This window comes from Wickerhamiella sorbophila (genome assembly GCF_002251995.1).
Source record: "Wickerhamiella sorbophila strain DS02 chromosome Unknown contig2, whole genome shotgun sequence".
Lineage (NCBI taxonomy): Eukaryota > Fungi > Ascomycota > Dipodascomycetes > Dipodascales > Trichomonascaceae > Wickerhamiella > Wickerhamiella sorbophila.
Genome location: NW_020194005.1, coordinates 794,093 through 808,038, shown reverse-complemented (window position 1 = coordinate 808,038; position 13,946 = coordinate 794,093). Strand labels below are relative to the sequence as shown.

Sequence of the window (13,946 nt, the reverse complement as noted above, 5' to 3'; positions counted from 1 at the left end):
TATTTATAGATAGGGCTTAATTTGCTCATGAATGAACTGCCACAGCCGCTCGCCGTTCTCGCCATTGGCTCCCTTTTCCACGTCGGGCCGGATGCGTCCTTTGGTACCAATGGGAATCCAGTAAGATCCGTTGTCTTCGGTGGTAATTGACGGATGGACGAGAGGATATACTTCCTGGTATCCACCGAAAATCGTTGGGCGACGGAAGTAGTACAGGGGATCGCGCACTTCACGGCAGATATCCGATACCAGGAAACCAGGGTGGACCGAGACGGAAACAATCCCGCTGTCTTGGTGATGCTTGGCCCACTGAACAGCCTGGTACACATTGATTGCCTTGGTCTGGCCGTAAATACCGAATCCGAATCTGTTTGGTGGGTTGTTGATATCGTCCCAGTAGATTCCGCCGTTCGGGGGGGAGACGTTGTGGGCAGACGATGCCAGCCAAATGATTCTTACTGAGTTTTTGGGAGCAGATTTGGCTGTCTTGATCATAATGGGGTCGAGAAGAGTTTGCACGAGCTGGCCGGCAAACGTGTTTACCACAAGAACCTCAGTGTAGCCAATATCAGTGAGGTGGGGGCCATTGTACTCAACACCGGCATTGTGGACAATGCCATCGAGACGGGTCTCAGCGTTCAGGAATTTCTGAATGGCTGGTTTGATAGTAGACAAGTCGGTGTAGTCCATTCTCAGGGCCTCGATCTTGGTATCGGGGAACTCGTCACGCAATTTGGCCAAGGAACCTTCGATTCTGGACGGTGTGCGGCCGGTAATGTAGACGGTGGCCTTCGTTCCGGCTAACAGGCGAGCAGTTTCAAAGCCTATGCCCGATGAAGCACCAGTCACGATGTACACTTTACCGGAGAGATGCGGGTAGTCCTTCTCGGTGTAATTGGCAGGCGGCCCGTAAACAAAGTCACGAGACAGCTCAATTCTAGTCTGAATGAAATCGGCGATAGCGCTAATCATAATGGCGTCGATACAAAATCCCCGCACGGAATTTATAATTGCATGTGGGGGATTTGTACGAAGGGGTGTAGGGACAAAGGACACGGGTTTAAAGATATCAAGGGTACAGGGACCATAGACAGGGTGTAACGAACGAGACACCAAGTAGAACGGTAGGGGCGGGCAAGCGAACAAATAAAGTATATCTAAGTAAATACCATGCTAATAAATGATTTACGCGTTCCAAATCTTCTTAACGGCACCGCTGATGCCCTCCTCCTCAGTCTCGATCTTGTAAACGCCGTAAAGAGCGCCGGCCGAGCCAATGTACAGCAGCCAGTTGCAGAATATGTGGCCACGGGGAAATTTGCGGGTGGGGATGTAGTCGGTGATACAGGACTGGAAGCCGGTGATGCAGTGGGCAATCAGCAAGCCGCCGAACAGGGCGTCAACCGCGGGAGACAGAGTGCCGGTAGCAACAGGCAAAACGGTGAGGGGCACCAGACTAACAGCCACCAGACGCTCAAAGGTCCAGTGGTAAGAGCCGTGAACGGCGTCGGGGGCAGGAGTGGGAACAGCGTCGTTAACCGTGCCAACAATGTTTCCAGGCGGCTGGGGAAGACCGTATCCCTCAAAAAGACCACGGCGAGAAATCATGACGGGAGAGGCGACAACAGATCGCAGAGCGGGGCGAACAGACGAACGCAGAGCAAGCCGAGACACAGCCAGCATTTTTTTATTACGGTTTGGTAGGTAGAAAGCCCTGGGCCGGTGACAAATCTGGGGAAGTATGAACTGCCTGTGATTGGTCAACGGTAATAGAACGGGGTTGGGCAGGGTCGGAAATAGTCGAAATTTCGGACTGGGCAAAAATGGCAAATAAAGCCTCGACGGAGATCAAGAGTCATCCAGAAACGTAGTGCACCGGAAAAAAAGCTTCGTACGCTGGAATGACGGTTCTGGAAGGGTTACCCTACCGAGTTCGCTTACAACCAATCAAGCTTGCGAGTTGGTCATCTTTTCACCAACTTCCTCAAAAATGCTGAGATCGTTTACTCGGGCGGTAGCTCGCCAGTCCGTGCGGGCTCGCGGGATGCAAACCTTCACTTACGAGTCGCCAAAGACTCTGACGACTACCTTGCCTAATGGTCTTACCGTGGCCTCTGAGGCCCAGCCATCGGCCCAGACCGCTACCGTCGGAGTGTGGATTGATGCCGGCTCGCGCGCTGAGCACGAGTACAACAACGGCACGGCCCACTTCTTGGAGCACCTTTCGTTCAAGGGTACCAAGTCGCGCACCCAGCAGCAGTTGGAGCTTGAGATTGAGAACATGGGTGGCCACCTGAATGCCTACACCTCTCGCGAGAACACAGTGTTCTACGCCAAGGCTCTCAAACAGGACGTTCCCAAGACCGTTGAGCTGATCAGCGACATTCTGCAGAACTCCAAGCTGGAGGCCTCTGCCATCGAGCGCGAGCGCGACGTCATCCTTCGCGAGGCAGAGGAGGTCGACAAGCAGTACGAGGAGGTGTTGTTTGATCACCTGCACTCTGTTGCTTTCCAGGGCCAGCCTCTTGGCCGTACTATTCTCGGCCCCAAGGAGAACATTTTGGACATCTCCCAGGTCGAGCTCAAGGACTACATCACCCGCAACTACCTTGCTAACCGCATGGTTCTCGTGGGCACTGGCGCCATCGAGCACCAGGAGCTTGTCAAGCTCGCCGAGCAGCACTTTGGCAAGCTGCCCTCTGGTCCCAATGTGGAGGTCGGTGCTGGCTCTGTTCGTCCCGGCGACGTCTCCAGCTTTGTCGGCTCCGAGGTCCGCATCCGCGACGACACTCTGCCCCAGGCTCACATTGCTCTTGCTGTCGAGGGTGTCTCTTGGAGCTCCCCTGACTACTATGCTGCCTTGGTTTCGCAGGCTATTGTCGGCAGCTGGGACCGCATGTCCTCGGTTGCTAACAACCAGGGCTCCAAGTTGGCTTCGATTGTTGCCCAGAACCACCTTGCCAACTCCTTCATGTCTTTCAGCACCTCCTACTCTGACACTGGTCTCTGGGGTATCTACCTTGTGTCTGAAAACGTCGACAACCTCGACGACCTCGTCCACTTCACTCTCAAGCAGTGGAACCGCCTGTCTGTGTCCGTGACTGATGCTGAGGTCGAGCGGGCCAAGTCTCAGCTCAAGGCCTCTCTGTTGCTTTCTCTTGACGGCTCCACCGCCACTGCCGAGGACATTGGCCGCCAGCTGGTCACCACCGGCCGCCGCCAGTCTCCCGAGGAGGTCGAGCGCGCCATCAACGCCATCACCGTCAAGGATGTTAAGAAGTTCGCCGACCAGTATATCTGGGACCGCGATCTCGCCATCGCCGCCATGGGCCCCATTGGCGAGCTCCCCGATTACTTGCGTATCCGTAACGATATGACCATGAACCGGTGGTAAATGTATAGTGAGTAGATCGCTAAAGTCTAAGTAAAAAGAAAAATACAACTCGGTCTCACGAAATTATTAGTGATTAAGATTATTTAGGCATTATGCAATAAAAAAAGTTATGAGAGTTAGGCCTCTTCTTCCTCCTCGTCGTCCTCGTCTTCGTCATCTCCGTCGAACTTGCTTTCCATGTGCGATCTCCACATGAGATAATGCGGCCGGAACACAGATCCGATTTTTGTCATCCAGCGGGTGCGCTTGTCGAGGGCCGCTCGGGTTGCGGGCTTTTGATCCACGACCTTGGCGACTGCAGTGGTGCTGGGAGCCGGCGAGGCTTCGGCCGGAGCATATGACGTCTTCTTCTTTTTGGATTTGGGCACCCGGAGCCGTTTGAGATAAACCTGATCAACCTGTTTGTCCAGGTCGTCCAAAATAGATGTGTATTCTTGCCATGCCATTTGCTCCTGGACATGCGGTAGTAACCGCCGCTTATATTTTTGGTTTTTTGCTGTCACAACCCGGAGTTTGGCCTGCAGCTCGCGCATCTCTCGGCACACCTCATCATCCTCTGCACCGTTGTTCCAGTCTAGTTCGAGATCATCACTGTCCACGCCCATATCGTTTGACGAATCGATGGCAAGCTTGAATTGGTGTCTGTTTTTCACATCTTGACGTAAAATGTTCATATCGAGAATCCCCACGTATCTGAATTCCCGCATCAATCGCTCTTCTAGACCGCTAAAGCTGGCAAGAACCTGCTTGGCAGCCGCAGCGGACTCGGCAGAGAGCGCATCGATGGATTCGGGGGTGATTTGGGTGATTGACGGAGGCATGGGGGTGCTTTCTTCCTCTCCTCCGTCTTCGGGCAGAATGGCCGACATTAGTCGGGCGGTCAGGGGACCAACCACAACACGACCGGTCTCAACGTTCATATCACTGATGTCGTGTGCAGACCCATGAGCAATGTACTGGTCGGGATCCACGGCCCGCGGTGCAGGGGTCACGTTGTACGACGGATGCTGGTGATGGTGACGGTCTTCCTCAGCCCATACGTCTGTATAAAGCGGCCCAAGTGGAGGAATAACATAAGGGGATATAGTTCTACCGAACGAGACAACTTCTGTGCCCACTGTGCGTTGCTGAAGGAACGCCAGATCCTCTTCGTTGAACAGACGAAAGTAGGGCTCTAAAAAGGCAGCAAATGTCGTTCCCTGGACCTGATTGGGCGGCTTTGCTCGTGTATAATCTTCGTCTGGTATAGGACCCGGCAAGAAGGGGCTCAAATCCTGAGCGGGATACGATGCGACACCATATTTAGCCTTTAGATCGTCGTCGCCGGCTGTGTCGTCGAATAACCCGAGAGCAGAGATAGGCAGCACCTGGGACGCAACAAACTCCGACTTGGGATTTTGAACGAACTTTGAACTGCCGTTTGTGCTCGCCGACTGGGCGTTTTCATCAAGGTTATCCGCGTCGTCCGAGACGCGACTGACAGGTCGGTCTTCGGCAGCCGAATTGCCACTCTCGCCCGCCGGGTCGTCTGCCGGTGGTGCATCTTCCATTTCGACATCCTTGGCACCCGCCGGCAGGTCCTGTTGCTGTCTTCGTTGGCGCTCATGCACGACGGTATTGGTGGTTTTCGTCAACTTGGTGAGCTGGGCGTCGAGGTGCTGGACGTTTTCTTTCGTGCTAACCACCAGCTTCTCCAGGTACTGCTGGGCTTTTGCCAAGACCGATTCCTCAGGTGGGCCGTCGACTAGGCCAACAAGCTGGCCTAGAATATCTGCAACCTCTTCTCGACGACGCTTCGCCATGACTAAGCAGAAAGTGTCGGGGTAGAATGCAACTAGGGACTGCAGGCTTGGGACTTCGTTTTGAGTCATGAAAGTTAAGAATATAGAAACTATATAGAGGCCGAGGGGAAGTAGTAGGTATCGAGCAGATACAGGTAGTCGTGCACAAGCACGCTGAACATATTAAGAAGCGGCACGCGGTTGAGCTTGTTGGCAAACCCAACGATAAACGGCCGGGTCAAGCTATTGTACAGGGGGTCGCGAAGGGCCCAGCTCCAGAGACTGGAGGTCTTGCGTTTGAGTTGCTCGAGCTCCACGCTGCTCACGGAATTGCGGCCGGCCGCAGTGAATCCTTGAGCAGAGAGCTGACGACCCAAAACCTCTAATAGCACGCCGGTCAACCAGGGCGTCCAGGACTGCTTGTTTTTACGGTATTTGTAGGCGAGCAAAGAGTAGATCACGGGACGGAGAATAGAAAGCAGGTCGCCAGCGAACGTCTTGGCCTGAAGCTTTCTTATAAGCTGAGCCGCGGGGCGCAGGTCTTCGGCCTTTAGCATTTTGGCCGCCATGGTCTCGCGGGCAAATTCGACATTGAGCGACGCCTCCAACGGGGGGAAGGTTTTACCGCTGCGTTCAAGTCTTTGCGGGATGGGTGGCTTGGGGCCTTCTTGCAGGGCAGCTTCCGCAGGGTTGTCGACCCCAAGAACAAGCTGCTCAACTGCCTCTGGATCCATTTCCCGCTCGAATACTGGTGGCATGGCAACTGGACGTTGGGCAATTGCAAGCAACAGAAGCCTCAGCACGGCCTTGACACTCTCCACGCCAGTAACAGCCTTCCATCGCCCATCTTCACCGCCCTTCTGCCGGGCCAGCATCTCAATTAGCAGCTCAGTGCACCGTACTGCACTCAAAGTATACGCGACGGCTGCGTATGATTTTGACTCCTCCATCTGTGCCTTGATGTACCTGGCATGCGGGGAAAGGGGCAGCTTTTTCTCTGCCAGCACGCGTGCGACGATGCCGCTGTGATAAACACCCAGACCCTGCAATAGCGAGCCTGCCGCCTCAGACACGAGCTCGACGTCGTTGTTCTGGCCAGGTGCAAACAGCGTCAGCATTCTGACCACATTTTCGGCGTTAGCCATGTAACTGGAGTTGGCCACGAGCCAATTCTCGAAACCAGCCATTCTCTCCGCACTTGAACTGAAAACGTTAATCAGCAGAAACGAAAACCCCACTACCCGCTCTCTAGGGCGTACCCTTGCCCTGGGCACCCCCCCATCCCCCCATTCGGTGTCCCAACTCACAAATCGAGACGAGAATCGCCCTGGCCCCCTCCCAGAGCAATCTCGATTACATAGCGCCTGATCTTCAATCTTCAGTCAGCAGTCACTCCTCGTTTGGGATAACTCACCAGTTTCGTTGTCGCCAACGAGGTAAAAAAAAACGGAAAAGCTGGCATGAATAGCGAATTACCGCCTAGTTCGCAGGGTCTCCCCTCTCAGAATTTCCCCATGGGAGTGCAGACGCAAGCAGTTCAGCCCAATTCGCCTCATTTGCCAGGCCAGGCTGCGCCGCAAATGATGGGCAGCCCAAACGTACAAACAGGCTCGCCGCGGTCCCAAGTGCAGCAGCAGCAGTCAGTTCCCGAACCGCTGGACAACGAATATGTGACCAAGGGCAAGTACGGGATCAAGGACTTTGATATTATGCGCACTCTGGGTACTGGCTCGTTTGGGCGAGTGCATTTGGTGCGCAGCGTGCACAACCAGCGGTTTTATGCCATCAAAGTCCTGAAAAAGAGCCTAGTGGTGCGGATGAAGCAGGTGAACCACACCAACGACGAGCGCCGGATGCTGAAAAAGGTCAACTTTCCCTTCTTCGTGCGTCTGTGGGGCACGTTTCAGGATGTAAACAATCTGTTTATGGTCATGGACTTTATTGAGGGCGGCGAGCTGTTCAGTTTGCTGCGCAAATCGCGGCGGTTTCCTTCGCCAGTCGCAAAGTTCTATGCCAGTGAGGTAGTACTTGCCCTGGAGTATTTACACAGCCAAGACATCATTTACCGCGATCTCAAGCCGGAAAACATCCTTCTCGACAAGCATGGCCATGTCAAGATCACAGACTTTGGGTTTGCAAAGGAAGTGCCCGACGTGACGTGGACGCTATGTGGAACCCCGGATTACATCGCACCCGAAGTGGTGGCCTCCAAGCCTTACAACAAATCTGTGGACTGGTGGTCGCTGGGTATTCTTATTTTCGAAATGCTCTCTGGCTACACGCCGTTCTACTCACAATCCCACATGAGAACATACGAAAAGATCCTCCACGGCGAAGTAACCTTCCCTTCGTATCTATCTCCCGTCGCCATTGATCTTCTCAAGCGACTAATTACCAAGGATCTGACTCTGCGTCTGGGCAACCTCAACGGAGGCGCCGCTGACGTCAAGGCACACCCTTGGTTCGCCGAGGTCAATTGGAAAAAGCTGCTGGCCAGAGAAATTGAAACTCCTTACGAGCCGCCAATCCAGGTTGGAGCTGGTGACGCTTCGCAATTCGAACACTACGCTGAAGAAAATTACAGCTACGGCCAGGCGGGTGACGACCCTTATGCAGCTTACTTTGTTAACTTTTAGCGGAAAATATATACTTCAGCCCTATCTAAATAAAACGGAAGGAAATAAGCGTAATTAGTAGTAGTACAAATATATGCTCATGTGGCTGGTAGAGACGGGGTTGACGAAACCGATACCGCTCCGGACAGGGCGTCTGAGCACGTGGACTTGGGCGCCGGATATCCCTCGGTCGCCGCTTCGCAGACCCGGATGCTTCGGCCCCATTCTGAATTAAGTACCTGTTTCGCAGTGATCCGTCGGGATGGAACGGGGTCGAGGATGGAATAAATAACGTACACGCATTTTTGCGGGGACAATCTCTCGATAGGCGCGTATCCGTCGCTTTTCTTGCGGTCGACTAGATACCGGCGATAGTTGCCATCTTCCTCGGGAGCGGTGGTTCGCCAGAGATAGGCGCCCGTCCGCATCACCATATAAATAATACCTGTGGCCCAGATGTCCACAGCACGAGGGTCGAACGGCTTGTCTTTGAACTCTTCAGGGGCAATGTAGGGCCCGGAGCCCGTGACGCCTTTGCTGAAATGAACATCTTTTTCCCAAGCCATGCGGAAACACTCGCCGTTGCCAAAATCAGAGATCTTGACGGTTCCATTGGAGGTAAGCAAAATGTTTTCTGGCTTTAGATCACAGTGGGCAACGCCCATGGAGTGCATGTACACTACGCCTCTCATGAGCTGCTTGAAAAAACAGTCGGCCTCAGCAGCTTTGAGACCTGTGCCCGACGAGATAATCAGCGAATACAGGTCGCCACCGGGACAGAACTCCATGACCTGGCAAAAGCCGCCATTGGGATCTTTCATGAGATCTAAGGTCTCAATGATATTCGGGTGACGCAGTTGAGAAGAAATGCAAAACTCAGACATGAGGCGGTCTTGGAACGTGTTTTCGGCCTCAGCCGTCCGTTTGCGGAACTCTTTAACCGCATAGAGTTTCTCATGGCCTCGGCCGTCTGACTTGTGGGCCACACGCACCGTGCCGTAAGAGCCCTTGCCGACGATTTCCTGACATTTGCCGTACTTCGAAAACATTGACGCTGTAGCTTCCCGAACCTTGACCGCGTAGTCGCGCTTTCCGGGTCGCACTTTGGTGCCCTTGGAGACGGAAGCGCCATTCACGTTTCCGACCTCCACTTCGCCCTTGGCGACCCGAGAAACCAGGCCGTTCATGAGACTGAGGTCCTGGGCGTCCGCAGAGGCGGGCTCCTGGGCGAACTCGGGCACCGCAGACACTGCGTCGTCACCAACCTTCGACCCAGTGCCCATAATATCCCGGAGCATGCGGGTCAGCTTCTCCTGACGCCGCGCATTGCGCAGAATATGCGCGTGCCTGCCATCGTCGAGCATTTGGAAGCGTCCCGAAGGATCCCGAGTGGCTGGGCGTTTGGACGGGGCCGTCGAGGACGCCAGAGAAGTGAGGCTGGGATTCGGACGCAAGTACGCAGAGCTAGAGGAGCTGGGAGCGACCGAAACGCCCGGCGAGGCAATGCGTTCGCTCATGACCGGTGACAAAACACCGTCTGAGCTGTGCGACGACGCACCCGACCCCAAAGGCGTGGGGCAGTCGGGTCCGGGAGATTCGGCCTTTTTCCAGTTGGTAAAAAGCTTGGCTAGGTGGCCCATTTGCGAATTTCAACAATCTAAAAAGCACAAGTGCTCGAGACAACAAAGTCAAACGCGGAGTTTGGCGTCAAGAAAGCTTGGTTTTACTGAAAAATAAAAGTGAGAGAAAACCTTTTCTGTTGATGCCTTAGAAAAATTAGCCCTCCCCATCGGCTCTGATTACGTACTGGGATTTAGGGCGCACTTGGGTGGGGGCGCCCATTCCCGTTTCGGAGGCATCAGACAAGGCGAGAGCCGCATTGGGACATTCCCGAGCCGACGGATGAGTGATACGGGCTAATAAAAAAATAACAATTAGATAGAATGCAGGGCTCAAAATGGGGGTGTTTGGAGGATGAGCCGAAATTTACAGGAAGAGGGTGTCTTTTTGCTCAATGTTGTCGCGGCGTGCTTCTGCCGCTGGTGTGTGATTCTGAGTGGGACAGAGCGGTCATTTCAATGGCCTGCTCTTCATCAAAAAGCACTTCCTCATCGAACGACTTGCGGGTCTTGATTGGCTGGGGCAAGCCGTACTCGACATGGCCGTAGGACCAGCGACCGAACTTTCCTGGCTGCTTTCTGGGCAGAATAGTTTCCTGGCAGATGTAGAACACGCTCAGGCTGAGGATTGCCCCCGCGATTAGATCGATAAAGTAGTGATGGGTCAAATACATGGTCGACCACCAGATCCACATAACGTAAATGGCAAAAACTGGCCCCATTGAGGGGAAAAGATAGGTCATAAAGCAGGCCTCCATGACGGCGGAGCCAGAATGCAAAGATGGAAAGGCTCCAAACACCTGGGGAGACGCTTCGAACGCGCTGGTGTACATGTCAACCCCCAGCAGCAGATCCACCCGGTGCAGCCCTCCAGCAGATCCTTTCATGCCGTAGTAAGCCTTTTGAAGGCCGTACAGCGTTTGGTACCACGGCGGTGCGGTAGGGAACAGGATCTGAATAAAAACACCAGCAATGTTCATGTATCCAAAAGCGAACATAAAGACCGGAAGCAGCGTTGGGGGGCCAAACACAAAGCAGAAAATGGAAATTACCACTGGAGCACCGTAGTGGCAGAGCCCGTAGGGGATCCAGGCCAGGATGTCCAGAAAGGAGTTGGTTTTAGCCGCCAGCGTAGCGCTGAGGTTACCGCCGTAAAAAATTGTCTCTAAACCAGGCAACACGCGGACAAAAATGCTGGGTCTCCAAGCCGGAGGAATATATCGACAAGAGTAGAACAAAATCAGCCACGTAGCCGTGGGCAGGAAATTTAAAAAAAACTGGCTCAATGCCGGCACCGTCACGAGATATAGCAGCACCAGAGCGATCAAAAGCCTGTATATGGGCGAAGGCGCGTCACAGATAATGAAACAAAACAGAAGAAGCGGCAAGAGGAGGATATACTGGCTGTCGCGGGCCCTCCATCGGTGACGCTTGAACCGGCGCACACCCTCAGATAATGAGAACGATCTCTCAAGGCCAAAAGCAGCATTCCCTGGAGGTGCGTCTGCTAAAAACGCTGCCTTGATTCTAGCAAAAACCACCATGTCGTGGATGAGATTTTTTGTCTTTTTGGAATTTTTTTTCCTGCTATTCTCCGGGTTACCGTTTGCTTACTCAGGACTCCTCTCAGGTCTGCTTTTACGCCGAGTTACGTGCCTTAATAATGACAGCCAGGCAGAGCGGGGGGTGGCCGAGTGCATAGTGGTATAGAGTAGAGCAGTTTGCTACATAGAGTGTTTGGACTTTCGATCACGTCGTAAAATTGAGGGGCTGTGAGCAGAGTATGTGCAGATCAGTCCTGGGTTTAGCCAGGTTGCCATCACGTGCCGGTAGTGATTGGTCACTAGAACCCAAAGCCTAGTGATAATAATAACTGATTAAACTGGCAGCTGAAAACTTGCAGCGTTATTCTCGCCGAGCATGAGTTTTGCTAGTCTCACTAAGGGACCCGCTTAAGCGACCTGCTGCAACTCGATAAGAGCAGGCACCCGCTACCGGTTTGCCCTAACCCATGCCGTTCGATAACCCGCCCTGCCGCCTTGTTTGGTTTGTGACTGAGTCAAAAGACACCTACCGATTGGGTTTTCATAATTCGTATATTCATAGCTAAATGGGTTAAATGACGGATACACCGCAAGCTACATGGGCTACTCCTCTAGCTCGGGGCGAAGGTGCTGAGAATTGGAGTGGCGGCGGGATCCGGCTAGGTTGAACTTGCCTGACTTTTCCAGAAAGTCAATCTCGTCCATTTCGGTCCCCCAGTTATGACGACCAGCGCCATTCTTTTTTATTTTGTGGGGGTCCTCATTGTAAAAGCTGTGCTTGCCAAAGTACTTGGGCAGGCTGCTTTCACTGGCAGAGGAGCTTCGACGAGTACGGGCCATGGTTGATTGTGTGGATTGGGGGGTTCGCTGGTTGGTTTGGTTTAGTTGTTCAGTTTGTTGGGATGGGATTCCCAGCGAGACCCTGGCTTTTATATGCATTCGTATGCAGCGGCCAACGTAATCCGACGTCATCATGGCTACAAGTCCAGTGATCTGCGATAAGAGGAGGGCTTAAGGCCTCAGCGATTATCTGGGGCATTGTTCCGTAGAGCCCATCCCAATTGGCTGCCCCTGGATGTGTGCCTGCTTTCCGCGAAGTCTAGAGGACCCCCAAAGTCGCACGGCCGACTCTCTGCCGATTCACGTGAGCTCACCGATACACTCAGCGGAAGGATTGGGGTTGGGCGCTGCTTCTGACCAGCCCCTGCGTGATGATAAAACTAGCGAATAGATACAATATATTTAGGTATATTCCCACAAAACAATAATTTGAGCCGATTGTATGTAGAGCCCGCTGCGGGGAAAGCGCATATGTGGGGTAACTCCCCAGCAGAGTTTAAATTCGCTCAATCGGCGGTTTCCCAACCCGTACTGTCCACGTCAACGGCCAGTGCTTGGGCGAGTCCCAAAACCCTTAAATCGGGTTGGCTTGGCCCTGCCCTGCCGCGATTCTCTTTACCAAGCTGCCTCGGGACCCTATCCCCTGGTAGTCATTCTATTTGTAATACTCCGGTTCCGCTTGGGACGATTTTTTTCCATCTCACAATGACGGCAGAGCAGAGAGTTCTTTTAGTTGTGACCGCGGACTTGGTGAGTTCTGTGGACAAAATTAAGCAGCTCACTGCAGAATACCCGAATGCAGATGTCCACCAGCAGCTTTTGGAGCGCCTGGAGGTCTCTGCGGTACATATCCCGCCACAGAGCTTCGACTTGGTGCGCATTGTCGGTGCTGAGCGCACCGAAATCGGTGGCACGGCAGCCAGTGCTATTTATGATGCCATGAAGCCCAATGCGCACTTGGTTGGCGCCGTGAAAAACGAGTCCGTGCTTGTTCTGAACGGACTCGTCAAGGAGGGCGACAAGTGGACTAAATACGTACAGAAAGCCCCAACTGTGTTGCTCAGTCGCAAGCCCAAGACCGGAACGTCCAACAATCTATTCAAGCGCAAGTTCGATCGCGCGCCGCCGAGCGCCCTGAATGCCGATTTGCCGCCGCTCGACAAGATGGAGTCATCGCCTGAATCGGACCTTATTGACGAAGATGATCTCGTGGATGGCGCCGATCCCGCGCATGTGTATCCGGCCAAATGTAATCCGGATGGAAAGCGCCGCAGAGCATGCAAAGACTGCACATGCGGGCTCCGGGAAATCGAAGAAAAAGAGGAGGCCAGCGCCCGCCAGCGACAAGCAATCATTCTTACCTCTGACGACCTCGCCGAGATTGATTTTACGGTCCCTGGCAAGGCTGTAGGTGGATGCGGCTCTTGTGCCCTCGGAGATGCCTTCCGATGTGACGGCTGCCCCTATTTGGGATTGCCTCCTTTCAAGCCCGGAGAAGTCGTTTCTCTAGACCAATTTGGAGACGACTTTTGATCCCTCGTAAAACAAAAAGAGCTTAGCTACTATCTATAGTGTATTTATTCTCATTCACTTGACTTCCAAATCTCCACTTTTTGTCATCATGTCCAAGATTTTGCGAAGGTGGATCAACTACTACTCGCTGTTTCCAAAAACATTGGCAGCAGGTCCTCCTCCTAAGGGGCCGTTCGAAATTGACACCAAGTCTCTACGGAACGAATACCTCAAGGCACAGCAGCAAGCTCACCCAGATGTAAACAGTGGAGCCACCGCCGCCGACTCGGCCACCCTTGGCTCGGCGTATCGTACATTGTTGGACCCATTGCTACGATCACGGCATATTCTTGAGTTACAGGGCTCCACCGCAGTTGGTGAGGATGCCAGTTTAGACGACGAGGAGCTGTTGATGAATATATTGATGGTCCGGGAAGAAGTGTCCGAGTGTGAAGACCCCGCTGAGAGAGCAAAGCTCGAGCAAGCAAACAATGAGAGGATTGAAAGCACTATACACAAGATTTCGCAAGCCTACTCTGAAAATGATCTTGAGACTGCCCAAAAGGCAACCATTGAACTAGGCTACTGGATCAAACTTCGTGCAGCTTTCCATGGAGAAGACTAGACGAATTTACGAGATT

At 53.3% G+C, this 13,946-nt stretch overlaps 10 protein-coding genes across 10 annotated transcripts; 3 read left to right on the top strand and 7 right to left on the bottom strand.

Moving 5' to 3' along the window:
* Window positions 1-3: 3 nt before the first annotated feature.
* B9G98_03736 (hypothetical protein) lies at window positions 4-972 on the bottom strand (the record flags this gene model as incomplete). The annotated part of the gene is made up of 1 exon (XM_024810293.1): window positions 4-972. The coding sequence occupies one exon, from the start codon at window positions 970-972 to the stop codon at window positions 4-6; it is 969 nt and encodes a 322-aa protein (XP_024666061.1).
* A 213-nt stretch (window positions 973-1,185) lies between these two features.
* B9G98_03735 (Succinate dehydrogenase [ubiquinone] cytochrome b small subunit, mitochondrial) lies at window positions 1,186-1,683 on the bottom strand (the record flags this gene model as incomplete). Its single annotated transcript, XM_024810292.1, has 1 exon — window positions 1,186-1,683. One exon carries the CDS (start codon window positions 1,681-1,683, stop codon window positions 1,186-1,188), a length of 498 nt encoding a protein of 165 aa, XP_024666060.1.
* A 307-nt stretch (window positions 1,684-1,990) lies between these two features.
* B9G98_03734 (Mitochondrial-processing peptidase subunit beta) lies at window positions 1,991-3,394 on the top strand (the record flags this gene model as incomplete). The annotated part of the gene is made up of 1 exon (XM_024810291.1): window positions 1,991-3,394. One exon carries the CDS (start codon window positions 1,991-1,993, stop codon window positions 3,392-3,394), a length of 1,404 nt encoding a protein of 467 aa, XP_024666059.1.
* A 116-nt stretch (window positions 3,395-3,510) lies between these two features.
* On the bottom strand, window positions 3,511-5,265 carry B9G98_03733 (Chromatin-remodeling complexes subunit NGG1; the record flags this gene model as incomplete). The annotated part of the gene is made up of 1 exon (XM_024810290.1): window positions 3,511-5,265. The coding sequence occupies one exon, from the start codon at window positions 5,263-5,265 to the stop codon at window positions 3,511-3,513; it is 1,755 nt and encodes a 584-aa protein (XP_024666058.1).
* Window positions 5,266-5,285: 20 nt separating this feature from the next.
* Window positions 5,286-6,362, bottom strand: B9G98_03732 (Peroxisomal membrane protein PEX16; the record flags this gene model as incomplete). Its single annotated transcript, XM_024810289.1, has 1 exon — window positions 5,286-6,362. One exon carries the CDS (start codon window positions 6,360-6,362, stop codon window positions 5,286-5,288), a length of 1,077 nt encoding a protein of 358 aa, XP_024666057.1.
* A 1,526-nt stretch (window positions 6,363-7,888) lies between these two features.
* Window positions 7,889-9,430, bottom strand: B9G98_03731 (Serine/threonine-protein kinase hal4; the record flags this gene model as incomplete). Its single annotated transcript, XM_024810288.1, has 1 exon — window positions 7,889-9,430. One exon carries the CDS (start codon window positions 9,428-9,430, stop codon window positions 7,889-7,891), a length of 1,542 nt encoding a protein of 513 aa, XP_024666056.1.
* A 371-nt stretch (window positions 9,431-9,801) lies between these two features.
* On the bottom strand, window positions 9,802-10,953 carry B9G98_03730 (Inositol phosphorylceramide synthase catalytic subunit AUR1; the record flags this gene model as incomplete). The annotated part of the gene is made up of 1 exon (XM_024810287.1): window positions 9,802-10,953. One exon carries the CDS (start codon window positions 10,951-10,953, stop codon window positions 9,802-9,804), a length of 1,152 nt encoding a protein of 383 aa, XP_024666055.1.
* A 603-nt stretch (window positions 10,954-11,556) lies between these two features.
* On the bottom strand, window positions 11,557-11,928 carry B9G98_03729 (hypothetical protein; the record flags this gene model as incomplete). The annotated part of the gene is made up of 1 exon (XM_024810286.1): window positions 11,557-11,928. One exon carries the CDS (start codon window positions 11,926-11,928, stop codon window positions 11,557-11,559), a length of 372 nt encoding a protein of 123 aa, XP_024666054.1.
* A 570-nt stretch (window positions 11,929-12,498) lies between these two features.
* Window positions 12,499-13,326, top strand: B9G98_03728 (Fe-S cluster assembly protein DRE2; the record flags this gene model as incomplete). The annotated part of the gene is made up of 1 exon (XM_024810285.1): window positions 12,499-13,326. The coding sequence occupies one exon, from the start codon at window positions 12,499-12,501 to the stop codon at window positions 13,324-13,326; it is 828 nt and encodes a 275-aa protein (XP_024666053.1).
* Window positions 13,327-13,414: 88 nt separating this feature from the next.
* On the top strand, window positions 13,415-13,930 carry B9G98_03727 (J-type co-chaperone jac1, mitochondrial; the record flags this gene model as incomplete). The annotated part of the gene is made up of 1 exon (XM_024810284.1): window positions 13,415-13,930. One exon carries the CDS (start codon window positions 13,415-13,417, stop codon window positions 13,928-13,930), a length of 516 nt encoding a protein of 171 aa, XP_024666052.1.
* Between the last annotated feature and the right edge of the window lie 16 nt (window positions 13,931-13,946).